This window comes from Perca fluviatilis, chromosome 18 (genome assembly GCF_010015445.1).
Source record: "Perca fluviatilis chromosome 18, GENO_Pfluv_1.0, whole genome shotgun sequence".
Taxonomy (NCBI): domain Eukaryota; kingdom Metazoa; phylum Chordata; class Actinopteri; order Perciformes; family Percidae; genus Perca; species Perca fluviatilis.
Window position 1 is genome coordinate 32,693,679 of NC_053129.1, and position 17,146 is coordinate 32,710,824.

At 43.3% G+C, this 17,146-nt stretch overlaps 1 protein-coding gene across 1 annotated transcript in view; it reads left to right on the top strand.

The window, feature by feature from the left end:
* The window catches only part of myo6a (myosin VIa), a 190,548-nt gene that overhangs the window by 117,223 nt on the left and 56,179 nt on the right, over positions 1 to 17,146 (top strand). Inside the window, exons 19-23 of the mRNA XM_039781369.1 lie at positions 7,488 to 7,526; positions 7,793 to 7,886; positions 12,859 to 12,989; positions 13,098 to 13,175; positions 16,414 to 16,543. Coding sequence (XP_039637303.1) covers positions 7,488 to 7,526; positions 7,793 to 7,886; positions 12,859 to 12,989; positions 13,098 to 13,175; positions 16,414 to 16,543 — 472 coding nt within the window. The remainder of the gene's footprint in view (positions 1 to 7,487; positions 7,527 to 7,792; positions 7,887 to 12,858; positions 12,990 to 13,097; positions 13,176 to 16,413; positions 16,544 to 17,146) is intronic.

A 17,146-nucleotide genomic window follows, 5' to 3' on the forward strand; every position in this document is an offset into this window, starting at 1 on the left:
CTATCTATTTAAGCAAATACAAGTATGGGATCGGGACTCGGTTTTGTGGGACCATAGGGCTGTGAGAACATGGGGATGTGGGACCATAGGGCTGTGAGACCATGGGGCTGTGGGACCATAGGGCTGTGGGACCATGGGGCTGTAGGAACATAGGGCTGTGGGAACATAGGGCTGTGGGACCATAGGGCTGTGAGACCATGGGGCTGTGGGACCATAGGGCTGTGGGACCATGGGGCTGTAGGAACATAGGGCTGTGGGAACATAGGGCTGTGGGACCATAGGGCTGTGAGACCATGGGGCTGTGGGACCATAGGGCTGTGGGACCATTTGGCTGTGGGAACATAGGGCTGTGAGACCATAGGGCTGTGGGACCATTGGGCTGTGGGAACATAGGGCTGTGGGACCATAGGGCTGTGGGACCATTGGGCTGTGGGAACATAGGGCTGTGGGACCATAGGGCTGTGGGACCATAGGGCTGTGGGACCATAGGGCTGTGAGACCATAGGGCTGTGGGACCAAAAAATCTAAAAAAAGTCTAAAATTCCGCTACCTCTAATGCTCATTGAAATGATTATTCTGTCGTGTCGCTAGTCCAAATATAATTTTTTGTATTATGACTACAAATGAGACCACCATGCAACTTATTTTGAAGCCAATCAGCTTTCGTGTTAGTGGTCTCTTTCGGATTGTTCCACAGACATAAAATGGATTTTATTTGTTTGAATTTCATTCGTAATGGTCTTAAAAAGGTCTTTAAAAAGTCTTACATTTGACATGGTGAAACCTGCAGAAACCTTGATCCACTGGGCCACCATGCTGACGTGGAAGATATTCCAAAAATCGGATCGGGATCGGGGGCCAAAAAAGCTGATCAGTCCTAGAACTGGCCTTTAGGATAGGGAGTCTAATCTACCCAAATTGAAGGGATCCTCATCAAAAACAAATATAATGGAGATACGTGTTCCAGCCAGTCTCTCCGTCAGTACAGAAGGTTCCCTTTATATTCCAGAGTACATTCAGGGAACAGAGAGCAGCTTCTTTGTTGTTTTGGAGGGAGCTATTTTCTTTTTTCCTTTGACTCCTCCACTGTGACTCATCCAGCTCAGCATCTCACCTTGATATGTGCTCCGGCGTGTCAGCCAACCAAAGGCAAAGCAACCACTAAGCCAACCACTCAATCACGGCTCCGGAAACCAAAAAAAAAAAAAGCACACTGCCCGAGGGGACGATGGCCGGTCTCTCTCTCTCTCTCTCTCTCTCTCTCTCTCTCTGATAACAGCAGAGCCGGTGCCAGAGATCAGCGTGGTGGACAGCACAGGCAGTGGGGATATAGTGAGGAACACTGGTGTCTTTGATGCACACATATTTTATCCTTTCATGCGCATGGTGAAATTATTTATGTGTGCTACATGGCAGATCCTTGCCGAGATGAATGCTGTCCATCACTGAGCTGCACTTTAAAGTTCTCTATATCTATAAACACTGTACTGTGTGTGATTTTATCCAGGTAGAGTTTTTAATGGAGAATTTTCTTAAGGTTATATTTTGGGGCATTTTTGCTTTTATTTGACATGTGTGTAGGAGCAGGGCTATTCAATTTACAAATTCAATTGGGACCATGAAATGAAGATGGTTCAGTATTTTCATCAGCCTATTTAAAATCTGTGTGTGTGTGTGTGTGTGTGTGTTTGTGTGTGTGTAAAAAAAAAAAAGACAGAAATAAAATGTAGCGCCAGGGAGTGCCGCCCTTTTCCTTTTGTCGCCCGTTTTAACCAATTGGGCTGTTCAGACAGGAAGTGTGGCACCGCTTTTGCTCACTATCTGCACCGTGAGCGAATCTGGCAACTACATCTATTATAAACAATATAGAGTACAAATTATATGTGGTATGAATGATCTGATTTATGCTAGGCCACTTGCAGATTGCCTCTGGGCCGGATGTGGCCCGTGGGCCGGATGTGGCCCGTGGGCCGCCAATGGAATAGGCCGGATGTAGGGGAAGAGAAAGAGGAGTGTGTGACACAATGAAGGCACGCTGCCATGACACAGAGCTGGATTTAAATGCAGCAAAATATTTATGTGAACTTAAATCTTAAAGATTATTACATAAAAGTGCTCATATTATGCTCATTTTCAAGTTCATAATTGTATTTAGAGGTTGTACCAGAATATGTTTACATGGTTTAATTTTCCAAAAACATCATAATTTTGTTGTACTGCACATTGCTGCAGCTCCTCTTTTCACCCTGTGTGTTGAGCTCTCTGTTTTAGCTACAGAGTGCGACATCTCACTTCTGTTCCATCTTTGTTGGGAGTCGCACATGCTCAGTAGCTAGGTGAGGACTACTAGCCAGTCAGAAGTAGAGTATGAGGTGTGCCCTGACAGTAGCTAGGTAAGGACTACTAGCCAGTCAGAAGCAGAGTATGAGGGCGTGCCCTGACAGTACCTAGGTAAGGACTACTAGCCAGTCAGAAGCAGAGTATGAGGGCGTGCCCTGACAGTACCTAGGTAAGGACTACTAGCCAGTCAGAAGCAGAGTATGAGGGCGTGCCCTGACAGTAGCTAGGTAAGGACTACTAGCCAGTCAGAAGCAGAGTATGAGGGCGTGCCCTGACAGTACCTAGGTAAGGACTACTAGCCAGTCAGAAGCAGAGTATGAGGGCGTGCCATGCTAGCAGCTAGGCGAGCATTATAACGTGTGTTCCAAAGTGACCACGTCTGTCTCTGAAGTAAAGGCTGGACTACAATAGAGCTGTTTGGAGCAGTTGGTGAACAGTGTTTTCTGTTGGAGATGGTAAGTCCCTTTGGGGGGGACTTTGGGCTTTTTCACTTTGTCAACCTATAACATGCACATATAACACAATAAAGGAAAGGGAAAAAGCACATTATGAGCACTTTAAGATTTTAGTAAGTAACCCGTCAGCGAGGTTATTTTGGCCTCATTTCTTAACCTGCCTTTTCTATGTCTAACTCTGTGAATTATTTGTGTTGTCACCTCAGGGTGAGCACGCCCGTAACAACAAAAATGTGTTTATGTTTTTATGCCTCAACGAACTGCCACCCGAACTTCGGTATATGGTTGTCTAACCACTCGATAAAATGACAATAAAGCTACTTTGACAGATAAAGGTGAATGACACGAAACCGGAAGAAGCATGACGAGTAAAATATTAAGATCACCGCTACAGCTTAGAGAGCTGCTGACCTGTTTTGCAAGAAGTAGTGTACAATTTAGTTTTGCTTTGTGACCTATTCATTTACATCGGACTAAAACGCAATTCATGTCATTTAAAATGTCTTTAAATCTGTGTCTGCAGAATGTTTCACGGGTGTAGAAGACACTGGGAAACATTCTGCTGTTATTTGAGAGAACAGGAAGCCCAGAGCTCGTCTCAGGGTGGATTAGGACTCGCCGTCGGGGAGATTGAGTTCTTATTACCTGTGAGCTCTGTTACCTGAAGTGTTTTCCTGAAACCTCCTCCTCCTCTGCCCTGGGTCCCCTTTCTCTCCATCCCAGCTATGATTAAAGTTCAAAAAGGTGTAGAGGAGGATCCAAACCTTGCAGACAGGAACAGAGCTTCGGTCGTGGAAATGAGCGGGGATAAATCCCAGTCAGCCGAGGTGACAGGAGACGTAGGTTTTCGACTGAATATACATCATAACAGGAGTGTCTTATTCCAATGGCTCATCCAGACACGGCTGATAAGTCACCCTTCTTTTGCCAGCCTAACAGTGGGTTGTACAGAGGCTATCAGAGTACAGTGTGAACATAAGTAGCAGCAGTGAAAGTGGCTGAAACAGGTCAAAGACTACAAAAACGTGAACATATTCATTGTTTTACAGCTGCTCGTGAGCGCCCTCATATTGAACCAGAGTGGAACTGCAACCAGTTCAGAAGCCGGAAGTTTCCCGAGAGTGGAAGTTCTGCCCTTATTAGACATTCTCTGACAGCACCGACCTGTGAGATCAGCTGGCGGACAGTTTGTTTGGACCGTACACGCGTCAAAGTTTCCTTACAGTGTAGTTCTCGAGCAAAACCGCCTCTGTCTACTCTTTAATTGGAAGTTGCGTTACTGTTGTTAGAACATCCGCCAAAGCGAGACAGATACGATGATTAGGGAACTTTTCTGTCGCTTCAGCCTTTAGTGGACAAATGAGAACACCGCTGTTATGCTAATGACATGTCCTCTCTACAATCTGTCACCGCTTGATCCCCGTTTGTTCGGCTTCACCGCACGCCCTCGTGTCCTTCCATTATCGACCCTAATTAGTATACATTTATTTACATTTACATATACTTACATTCACATAATGCAGATGCTCTTCGTGTCCACTGTCACTTGAAAAAGAATTCGCCAGAATGAGCTTTAATAATGCATCACCAACACTGCGAGTAATGAGGAGAAGTTACAGGTTGGCGAATATATAGCGACTAGGGACAGATTCATCAATAACAAAAGAGTTTGAGGAAGCGGGGTTTTTTTGCTTAGTTTGTAATAGTTTAAAGTTACCCATGCTGAGGAAAGAAATATAGGGGGAAACACTGTATGGAAGACAATTAAAAATGCATTTTCTGAAATATTTACAAAGATAAAGACCCAACTGGGCCTCCAAGCTGGATAAAACTAAACAATGGCAGAGCTGCGACTACTTGCAGTTCAGCCATTGAAGAAAGATTTTAATGATGCACATTTATGAAAGTTTTGCTTATCAGCAAGGGTGTAACTTTGGGTTCAACATTGGGGCGGTTGACATCTCCACCTCAGAGCAAAATTGAAATTTTGAGCATATCAAACACTTCATTTCCTGCATTCTGGTGTATTTTTCTGCAACAATTTGTGCATTTTCTGCATCAAGTTATGGTCCAAATGTCTTTATTTATGTAAAGACATTTACATTTTTAAGGAGGTTGCCTTGGCCAGTTTTGAAGCATACTCCTAGGCTTATCAGAAAACTTGAGAGAGCCACATCACATGTAAAGGATTAATCCTGTTGACCCTCAACAGCCTGCAGAGTAAAGAGGATTCCTGCAAATGCATACCAAATTTTAAAGTTTGAACTTTATTAGGGACAAAAGCTTCTTCTCTCTATCTGTCGTTCCTCACTTGGCCACCTCAGCAGCATCTTTGGCTCCAAACTGTCTCTGATTATTTGTTGCCTCTTGTTCCAGACAGTAATACAATAACCCATTAGACAGTCTGGCACTGCCTGTGCAAAGAGGACTTTAGCGTTGGCCAAAGTGCTCGGCTCCTGGCTGCCATTGAAGTAATCATCAGTCCAGATCAGGAGATTTCGACCTAGACTTAACCATCCAAGGCAGGGGTCTTCAATGTTTTTTAGGCCAAGGACCCGGAGAGAAAGAGACGGAGCAGGGACCCCCTACTACATATATTGTATCAAATTGAGTTGCATATTAAACTGGACCTACAATAACGTGTAGGGTGGCCTACAGCCTTTACACATACCTTTGTGTGGTGCATACAATACTAAGCTTTTGAAAAATAATTGTTGGCATATTCATATATTCATATATCATGTTTGAATGTTAAAATGTGGCACAGTAAAACCTTAAGCTTAACTGTATCTGTGGATGGCTAGCTTATGGCTACCTTAGCTATAGGCCATTAACGCCTATCAGAGAATTATCTTTACTAATAATATGTTGGATTCATGTTAATGTATATTTTCATTATACATTAACATGGATGACTTTTTTATTTTAGCGGCCCCCCTGCAGCAAATCTGAGGACCCCCTAGGGGTCCTGGTCCCCCTGTTGATGATCTCTGATCTAAGGTGTAAGGGCATTTTTTACATATCTTCCCAAATGTACCTTTTTATGGTATTTTCATATAACTGATCCCTGTGTGTTTTATATCAAAATGATCAGAACAAACTCAGCTTTCCATATAGTGACGCCCACATTTTCCTCAAAGTCCTCAAATCTCTTTTGAAATCAAACTTTAACTTATGATGTGTTGTACGAATTGTGTCGGTGCTTTACTAAAGTCTTAGTCTATATATGATTAAAATAGTAAATAGAGGTCTGAAATTAAATTTTGTAATATTTCTTTTTGAATAGGAGTTTTGTCAAACATTGTCTTTTGTCCTCCGAGGGTTAATCATGAATGTGTTTGATTTCATATCTGAGCGCTGAGAGCAAAGAAGAGCAGAGAATTCGATGGTATGTACAAAAGAGTTTCTTTCTTAGTGTCCATTCAGTTCTAATGGCAAAGTGCTCTACTGTTAAAAACAATTAAAAACATCCGTATCCAGCTAGAATAGAATAAGACCGGTATGAAATACAAGAATAAAAGTTACAGTGCAAGAAGTGAACAAAACAAGCCAGCATCATAAGGAAAAGTCTTCAGCATAAACTAGTACATAAACATATTATTTAAGGTGTAAAGAAGCATGTAAAATGTTATAACCAGGGCCTCATGGAATCTGCAAATGCAATTTTTTGGCAGAATTTCCAGCAGATTTAAAAAAAATTCAAAATATAATAAAACTGTTTTAACTCAACTGATGCGTTAAAATGTTAACACAACTTTACCCAGAGCAGAAAACCCATCAGCTTGATTCTGCTGAGTTTTAATCTGGATCAACAAAAAGTCCAATCCACTGATTCTGTTTGGGTCCGGTTCTAATTGACATAGCCTTCTGGTATTTGATACAGTATGTGTTTTTTTCTTTTTCATGTTTGATATACAGCTGTCTTGTTGGATGTTTCTCATGACGTGAAAATGAAACTAAGGCTACGTTCAGACTGCAGGCAAAATTGGCCCAAATCTGATTTGTTTTGGGGTCAAGTGACCAGGTCAGACTTCTTCAGAAGTAGTGTGAACACTCAAATGTTACTCAGATCAGATTTTTTCAAATCAGATGTAGACCACTTCCATACTATTACGTCAATCTACATCGACATTTGTTACAATTATGCTCCGGCTGGAGTTAGTCCTAGACACAGACAGTAAGTAATGAAAAACTGGACTAGGCCTACACAATGGAGAAGTCAATGGAGGGAGAGGGAGGTGCTAGACCTAATGAGTGTATTCTCATTAATGTTACAGCTGCCATTACACAAACATTTTTGAAATAAGAGCAAACATGCTGACTTCCTCCATAACCTCCCTAACTTTAGTGCAACAGCGTGCTGCGTCTGATGTCATCGTTATTGTTCTTTTGCGCATGTGGTCAGTTCGAAACCACACAACAGTTCACACTGGAATCTGATATAGGCCACATTTTAAAAAGGTCATGCGAACAGCCAAATAAAAATCGGATCTGAGCAAAAAAATCCGAATTAAGCATCAAGACTTGCGGTGTGAACGTAGTAACAAACCACATTAACCAGATTTCAACTTGTCCACCACGAAATGTAATTCTGTGTCTCAGCCCGGTTTTCATACGATAAAACTCCAATCTTCATTTACTTTGATGGCACAGAAACACAAGTATATCTTCCTCTTCTTTTTGCCTCTGCAGACCCAGCTGAATATTCTCCTGGAGAAGCTCCGCAGCACGGTCAGTGTTTCCTCTTCTCTCTCCCTTTACTCACTGATGATTTGATGTTAACAGCTGCAGTAAAGCACAGCTCTGTATCGGGAGAGCTCTGTACCGAGACGCAGAGATCATCATGTCCTGAGTCAGAATGTAATGGATGTGATGGATTTCTGATTTGGTGTGTGGTTCCTGCTGTTGCTGTACTGATTGCCGTTTTCTCTCTGCCACTCTTCGTGTCTGTGCACTCTTTGTTTCTCTCCCCATGTGTCCCTCCTTCGCTCCTGCAGGGCTCCAGTTTCATCCGCTGCATTAAACCAAACCTGAAGATGATCAGCCACCAGTTTGAAGGCGCTCAGATTCTCTCCCAGCTGCAGTGCTCCGGTCAGTGTGATTTTTTTTAAAACCTAGACGAGACTTTGAAGGCTACATTTACATTGCTACTTTTTGTTTTTTTAAGCCGAGTTTTGAGCCAAAAGCAAGTGTGAGTATGATTTGTAAAACAGCGTTTCCACTATTTATGGAAGCCCTGAAAAGCAAGGTAATAAAAAAACAAATGTTGGGCAATTTCGGACAAAACCTACGTTTTTTTATTTCCTACTTAAGAGATAATATCACGCTTCATTCTGCTTTCTTGCTCTCAAAACAGCCTAATTAAGCCTAAGGGCCCTATTTTAACGATCCAAGTGCATGGCGCTTAGGTCGTGTACACTTTCGCTAGTTTAACGGCGGAAAAAAAGGATCCGTGCTCCAAGCGCATGGTTCAAAATGGTTCAAATGCTCCTATCCTGCACCCAGCGCAGCGCAAAGCCCGCTGCAAGTGTCTTTGCTAGTTTAAGACCGACGCAGTTGTCAATTTCCCGTCCAGCGCCCGCGTCGTTTAAATAGCAAGTACACCTGCGCCCATCTGTGTGCCCATGGGCGTGCTGGTCTTACAGGGAGGTGTGTTCAGGTGCCCATGGGCGTGCTAGTCTTACAGGGAGGTGTGTTCAGGTGCCCATGGGCGTGCTGGTCTTACAGGGAGGTGTGTTCAGGTGCATTCTGGGCGTGCTGGTCTTACAGGGAGGTGTGTTCAGGTGCATTCTGGGCGTGCTGGTCTTACAGGGAGGTGTGTTCAGGTGCATTCTGAGCGTGCTGGTCTTACAGGGAGGTGTGTTCAGGTGCATTCTGAGCGTGCTGGTCTTACAGGGAGGTGTGTTCAGGTGCATTCTGGGCGTGCTGGTCTTACAGGGAGGTGTGTTCAGGTGCATTCTGGGTGTGCTGGTCTTACAGGGAGGTGTGTTCAGGTGCATTCTGGGCGTATTGCTATCTTGAGGCAGCCATTGACCAACAAAAACCTGGTCTAAAGTCAGTAAGGCAGCATTTCATTGTTATTTTAACAGAGCATTAGTAAAATGCTCCTAGGCTCGTGCACAGCACGCACACACTATGCTTGTTACACACACAGGGACACACAGCAGCACACACACACACACACACACACACACACACACAGGGACACACAGCAGCACACACACACACACACAGGGACACACAGCAGCACACACGCATGCAGAAGATTACAAATAAAAATGTTACGGTGCAGTGACCGGGTTAGCTCAGTTGGTAGAGCAGGCGCCCATATATAGAGGTTTACACTTCAACGCAGCGGCCGCAGGTTAGACTCCGACCTGCGGCCCTTTGCTGCATGTCATTCCCCTTCTCTCTCCCCTTTCATGTCTTCATCCGTCCTGTGGAATTAAAGGCCTAAAATGCCAAAACAAATAACGCACCTGCGCCGGGCGCTTCACGCCATGCGCTCAGTTCATTAAAATAGGGCCCCTCTTGTTTCATCTTGTTGTTTCTTCCTCCTTAAATGAGCTGTTATTTGGTCAAATACATCTTGTTGTCTTCACACATCTGGCGAAGACAACAACCTCTTTGATAAACAGAGAGCCAAAGAACCAAGGACAAACAGAGACACAACACATCAGCAGCGACTCACCATCCAGACAAAGACCCGTTTCTGAAATGTACTTTTCACTAAAGTTACCTTGTTTGACTTTTAAGAAACTCCGTGGAGAACTTGAACACAAAAACATCTCCCAAATTCCTATTAAGTTAGAAAATTAACTAAATAATCTTCAGAAAAAATCTTTGAACGAACATGTTGAAGGAAGAATCCTTCAACATGTTCGTCCTTTTTCCAAACACAAAGTCCTTGGCTGCTGTTATTTCCTTTGTCCTGTGTTCCTGTTCTTTTGATGCTGCTTTGTGACTTTGAAACCATTTTCTTAAACTTTTTTGTCCCTAATCAAAAAGCCAGTGACCCCCACCCCCGCCCCCTCCCTCCCTTTCAGGTTTAGAAGAAAAGAAATGATGAGCTCGGGTTTAATATCCTCCGAGAGTCCAATTCTGCTTTCATCCACACAAACTCAACGATGCCCTGTTCAGATACTGCGCCTCGCCGAGCTCTTTATCACTTTTATTGGACTGGGAATCGAAAACGTTGATAGTTTGGATGAGGTGGGGGAGGCCTCTGTGTACCGACATGACACTGTTTGCTTCAAAATGGGACGTTCAGCAACCGAAAAGTCCCAATCCTACAAAACAAACTGTGCTGCTATCCAAAAGGGAAATTTGTCTTTTTGAACATGAATTTTCCCATCAACATTAGTGTTGTTTTTTTTAATCTAAGTCCTGAAATGTTTCTTCCTCCATGTGGAGATACATTCTGTAAAAAGATTACCTCGGAGCCTTTTGTGGGAATAACTTTAATTGACTTTGGAAATGCTTTGAATTGTAAACCTCCTGTCTCAATCCGTATTTTTAAATCACTGTACAAGCAATAATAAGACATAAAGCAGGGACTTCCGGTTTAACCAGTGGAGGGAGACCAAAGCTATGTTCACACTTCACACAGCGTCTGTTTTACATTGTAATCCTACAGAGTAAACCGTGATTTCAAAGAAGTCCTGAGAGATTTTTTAAACGCCAACTGCCGACTTCTTTTTTTGTGTTCAAGGTCTTAAATTAAAAAAAAAAAAAATCTTAATTTTCCTACATCCATGTAACGCTACCTCTACTGCTCATTGAAATGTTCCTGCAGCTTTACAATGTTCTTTTTTAATTTTGTGGTGTTGTAGTTCTTTCTGTCACTAGTCCAAATATAATTCGCCAATGAGGAAATTGGGAATTGTTTCAGATGATGTTTCTGCACTCTGACATCTGACTTTTTTTGTTTGACGTCGTGATAAAGGTCTTAAATTTCATTCATAATGGTCTTAAACATGTCTTAAAGTCTTAAATTTGACTTGGTGAAACTCTCTTGGAAATCCAGACCCAAATCAGAAAGATTAAGGGTCTGGCAATGAGTAATGAAAATGGCCCAACGTCTTCTGTTCCTCTTTTAGATAAAAAGCCAAGTCTAACTCGTTCACTGTAGCGGCCAAAGCCGTTTCAAACAACTGGTGTTCATCCGTAGCCATCTTGCAATGTTTACTAATGACTTTGACGTCGCAGCGCTGTTGTCATCTGTTTAGCTCGCCTCTGGCCCCGCCTATATCAGATACACCGATGTGATTGGTGCAGCTCGGCTACAACGCCATAGTTAATGAGCATCATTTGGGCCAAGCATGCATTTGAAAATCTCACTGCACGCAATTGGATAACACTACAACCAATCACAACAATATACGCTAAGCCCCATACGCTTAGCTACCAGCAGAGCTAACTGCTAGATTAAACTCTTAGCTACCAGAGGAGCTAACTGGTAGATTAAACTCTTAGCCACCAGCGGAGCTAACTGGTAGATTAAACTCTTAGCTACCAGAGGAGCTAACTGGTAGATTAAACTCTTAGCTACAAGAGGAGCTAACTGGTAGATTAAACTCTTAGCTACCAGGGGAGCTAACTGGTAGATTAAACTCTTAGCTACCAGGGGAGCTAACTGGTAGATTAAACTCTTAGCTACCAGCAGAGCTAACTGGTAGATTAAACTCTTAGCTACCAGAGGAGCTAACTGGTAGATTAAACTCTTAGCTTCCAGAGGAGCTAACTGGTAGATTAAACGCTTAGCTACCAGCGGAGCTAACTGGTAGATTAAACTCTTAGCTACCAGAGGAGCTAACTGGTAGATTAAACTCTTAGCTACCAGAGGAGCTAACCGGTAGATTAAACTCTTAGCTACCAGAGGAGCTAACTGGTAGATTAAACTCTTGCCGTATCCGGTCAGCAAAACAGCAAAAGCGTCCTTCTTGCAAAGGAACGATTGGAGCTCTGTCTTCTGTTCCTCTTTTAGATAAAAAGACAAGTCTAACTCGTTCATTGTAGCGGCCAAAGCCGTTTCAAACAACTGGTGTTCATCCGTAGCCATCTTGCAATGTTTACTAATTAATTTGACGTCGCAGCGCTGTCGTCATCTGTTGAGCTCGCCTCTGGCCCCGCCTATATCAGATACACCGATGTGATTGGTGCAGCTCGGCTACAACGCCATAGTTAATGAGCATCATTACTGAATGCCTGAGGGACTCGCTGAGCAAATTCAAATTGTGCTCTCGCAAATCTCTGGATTTCCAGGGTATGTGAAACCCAAGGGGGTAAGCTTCGCTTCAGAACTCGAACCTCCTATGGCGCCATTTTGATGCTACAAAGCGATCACCTCCCGTTAGCATCCCATTGACTCCCATTCATTTTGACGTCACTTTGACAGCGAATAACTTTACATCTGAAGCGTTTAAAGACTCTATTTGTCCGTTGTTTATTTCTAAAGAAACACGACAATGTATAAAAGGCTCCATTACCTTGTAGCTCACGTTATGGCTCCGTAGCAGACGCTTTTATAAAAATAGGCTAACGATCGGGTCATAACCACGAGACTTACTGTCACACAGTAGAGGAATTACCGTATAGTACAGGAGAAGCTCTCAGGCAGTTTGGACTTCCATTATCTGTTTAGGTTTAATTACTAACGTTAACTAGCATGTTAGTGATCAGTAATTAGCCTGTGCCTATGTTATCTCCTTACATATACCTACGCTCACCGTCTCTGTAAGATTGGGAATGATTGAGATTTCTCTCGGCACAGCTACCAGAAGACTTCACACTTTCAGACAGGATGCTCACGTCACATTTACGTTGTCTCTCTCAGTTGGAGGCTGCTCAGTAACGCTCAGCCAGCACTGGAAAAGTGTTTCTAATATCTTTCACTGGTCTCCGTCCAGAGACACGGGATCTGGTGGTCCATTATATACTGTCTATGATGAAACCCTGCTTTGAAGAAAGAAAAAAAACATGGTTCAAACCTGGCAACTGAAGGAACTTGAACTTGCTGTCCAATGAAATTCTCTCTCTGTGACTCCTTTTGTTGCTTCTATAGGTATGGTGTCAGTGCTGGACCTGATGCAGGGCGGCTTCCCCTCCAGGGCTCCCTTCCACGAACTCTACAACATGTACCAGCAGTACATGCCGCCCAAACTCACCCGCCTTGACCCGCGCCTCTTCTGCAAGGTCAGTCCTCCGAGCCCCGGCGCCGGCCCCCGATCCGTGCTTTATTTATCGTTTCAATGCAGCCACATTTCCATGTTTACCCATTTTTGTTATGTTTTTGTGTTGCAGGCTTTATTCAAAGCTCTGGGGCTGAATGAGAATGACTACAAGTTCGGACTGACCAGAGTGTTTTTCCGGCCTGGGAAGGTGGGACCTTATTCAAAACCTGCACTATTCCCAGTCACACTAGCTATTATTGTTATTGCTCCCCCCCCCCTCCCCCAAAGAAAGACAATAGATTCAGAGGGAAAGCACATTAGTCATCCTGGCTGCTGAGTTGAGGTGAGATGAAGGTTTTTTTCCCCAAAAGAACCAGAGCCCGACAGCTGTGGTTTTTATTTCTCCACTTGATGAATAATTCATCATGTTGTGGGTTAGACATGTGTTTTTCAGGGGGGGGGGCTTTGTGGAAGTGCATGTGTGTTTTTTGCAGAGGACCTCGGTACACACTGTGCAGGACGAACTGTAACTCTGACACTGCAGATTTAGCTCGGAGGAATGAATTAATACACACGTCCTCTGCTGGCTGAACTTGGCTGCTTTCATTACTCTTCACGTCCCCGTGGGAAGCACCAGGGATGTGATGTTTGCTCCAGAGGCAATGATGCGCCGCCGTGATAAACGTAACATCACATCATTCTTTTAAGTAATTGTTTTAGGCCTGCAAGGAGCCAAAGATGGTTGGAGTTTACAGAAGGTTTTTGGCCTTAGCTAATCTGGATTCTGAGGACAAACCACAGTCATAGTGATCCTTTTTATAGTTATAAAGTTATTCTTTTCTATCTGTTAACATGATAGGGTGAAGCTTCAGATACCTGATACTTGAGGGTCAGCTGCCGACAATAAGGACTGTAAGTCGCTTTGGATAAAAGCGTCAGCTAATTGGCATGTAATATAATGTAAGGAGATACTAGGACCCTGGGAAGTGCTCCAGGATTTGAAGCGAATTGAACATAGCAGCCAGACAGTGGAATAACAACTCCCGGCCCGTCACGTGATGTCACCTGGCCCAAAAATACTTTTTCCCGTAAGATGTCTGCAAATCAGTTGACACATTTTTTTGGAGCGTCACAACCCCTACGAAATGACTTGTTTCACTATCAGAATTTGATTCATTCGGTCCGATAACATTTGGAAAGTCTAGAAGAGACGAACGATTAAAGCAACACTAAAGCACTTTTCCTGCTTTGGTCCCCCTACAGGTTGGAAGCAGAATTGTCCCATTACCGATGTCTCATTATGTCTCTTTCGAACTACAGATCTGGCAAAATTGCACCAAAATAATGTACATTAAAATAATGTTTCCAAAATCGTTTCAGTGGTTCATCAACTCGTTACAGGGTGAACGCCACTTCTGCATTCACTTTGCGGCCCTCTGTCGGCTATAACCGCACTATGCAAGTTTGCCAGATCGGGAAGCGGATCTGTAGTTCGAATGAGACAGCGGTAATGGACAATTCCGCTTCCAACCTGTACGGGGACCGAAGCGGAAAAGTGCTTTGGTGTTGCTTTAAATCAATCAATAATGGCTAACTTCAATGGAATAATCTCCATTCAAGTTAGCGGAGCGCTAAACCGGAAGTAGCCGGCTCAGCCGGCGTAGGTCTCTAGTGCGTCTGCTCTATAGACGCTGCGCTGATCACCTGGGTCATTTTGTGCGCGAAAGTAGAACTTTTTTTGCGCCACTGAGGAACTCTCCTAGAAATGGATGAGGCTCCGCTTTGAACGCCGTATCCAGGTTTTATTATACGTGCATGGGAGACACAGACGTTAAGAAAATAATAATAAGGGTTGTATTCAACTAAACAAATCTCGGTCGACTGAAATTACACCTACTCTTTAACCAATCGATAGGTCGATAGGGAAAAAACATCTGCACGTTATCTCTATGTTAATGCTGCGTTCCAGACACAATGTTTAGCCCGTAAGTTCCAAATTCAAGTCATGACTCACGACTTGGTAGCATTCCAGGCAAAGTCACGACAACGTTAGCTAGCGCTAGCTGATACTAGCGATTTCTAGTCGCCGACATATTTTGGGCTTCATTTAATAAACATAACCTGTAGTAGTACACAATCGTATGTGTATTGTTTTGATTACAATGTGCGGAGTTACTTTACGTTGCCTATTTATGTCTATTTATTTCTATTTCTCACCGTTAATAACCGGTGTCTGTACAGCATCAACAAGGGTCACCATTGTTGTTTATGTGTGTGTGACGTCAAAAACTGTAACTGGGAGTACAACACTCTGGTACCAGTTCACGGGGGGGGAAAGTTAGGGGTTTGACTGCCGTTCCAGGGCACTTTCACAGGTAGAAGGTTGTGAAAACACGAGGTACGGGTTGCCTGGAACGCAGCATAACTAAATTATCCACTAACTTGAATGGGAAATGAATGATTTAATCATGCTCTCGACTTTCCAAATGTTATCGGACCGAATGGGTCAAATTCTGAAATTCTAAAAAGTCATTTCACATGGGTTTTGACGCTAAAAAAAAGAAAATGTCTCCACTGATTTACAGACGTCTCTTTCACCATGTTGGTCTTTGGGGAAAAGTCTTTTTGGGCCCCAAGGCATCACGTGACGAGCCGGGAGCTGCTATTTTCAATTTGCTTCAAATCTTGGGGCACTTCCTGGGGTCCTATTATCTCCGCGTTGTTGGCAGTTGAGAAAAAAATAATGTGAATTCAGCCAGCTTCTTCCATTATTAAAGCAGCAGCCGACGACTCTCAAGGTTTGGAAGTCAGAGGTTTCCACAGCACACTGATCAAGACACAACAAACATCAGCTGCGCTGTCTCAGAGTTGCTCTCTGCAGACTTGTAAATCAAGAGTTGTATGTGTTAGGAGGCATTCAGCAGCACTGGTGTGAACTGTGACTTTGTTATAAAAGATGCATGAATGGCGAAGAGAAAAAACAGAATAGCTCAAATCAATATTTATACTCATGCTTCTGGCCACGCTTTATGAAATGGATTGTCACAGACTACAGATATGAATCGGTATTGCTGTGACGGTAGTATATGAAAAACATCTGTACTGTATATGAACGGAGTTTGGCAATATGATGCCAAATGTTGAGGAAACCACCAGCTTGTTTATATCCTTTATACAATTGCAATTAGCCACAGTGAGTTCATGGACATTGGTAGAGCCTTGGCTTTGCTTTGCTGTGAGGCATTTGCTTTTTACAAAGTCAGCAAACACTCTGTCCATTGAATGTAAAATGCTTCCACACATTACTTTCTCAGTCTTAACTGGCTTTCAAAGACTTCATCAGGGTGGTGTTGCATTGATCATCAGTCAGTGTTTCTCAGCTCGTAGAAGACAAACAACGTTTTGCACCTTTGTGTCTGACCGTGTGTCTCTCGCCTCTGCTTCAGTTCAAAGAGTTTGACCAGATCATGAAGTCGGACCCGGACCACCTGGCAGAGCTGGTGAAGAAGGTCAACAAGTGGCTCATCCACAGCCGCTGGAAGAAGGTCCAGTGGTGCTCTCTGTCCGTCATCAAACGTAAGCAGACAAAATACCATCAAGGGGTGTCATCCAGGGGTGTAGCTGTAATTACCAAAGTGAAGGGGACCGATTCTCTACCATTTGTCTCTCGAAATTGCAGATTCCAGGTAGCATGCCCCCCCCAGAATTTTATGGGGGCGTAATAGCCCAAATTTGGTGGCCACATTCTAATATCACTATTCCATCATATACACTGATCTCAATTATTGCATATTTAAATGAGTTGTCATCACACAACCAGAGTAACGTGCACATCAACCACTTATGGTGCGTTCCAATCAACTCAGACGTGTTGTAAGTGTGGGGGACAGAGGGCACCGACATGGAAAGTGCGGGGGACATGTCCCTGCTTACCCCGTGTCCACTACGCCCTTGGTGTCAAAGGAACACAGTCAGTTGACAAAAGAGATTGAAGATGTGTATCCATAATGGTTAGCAAGTTATATCACCACATAATAACAAAAAATAAATAAAAATAGTTCAAAAACTGCTGGAGAAAAAAAACAAACAGATGTATAATATTTATAGGAATAGATTCATCTGTGAAGTGCTTTTCTCAGGGTTATGAAATAGACATATGAACATTCATTCACTTATTCA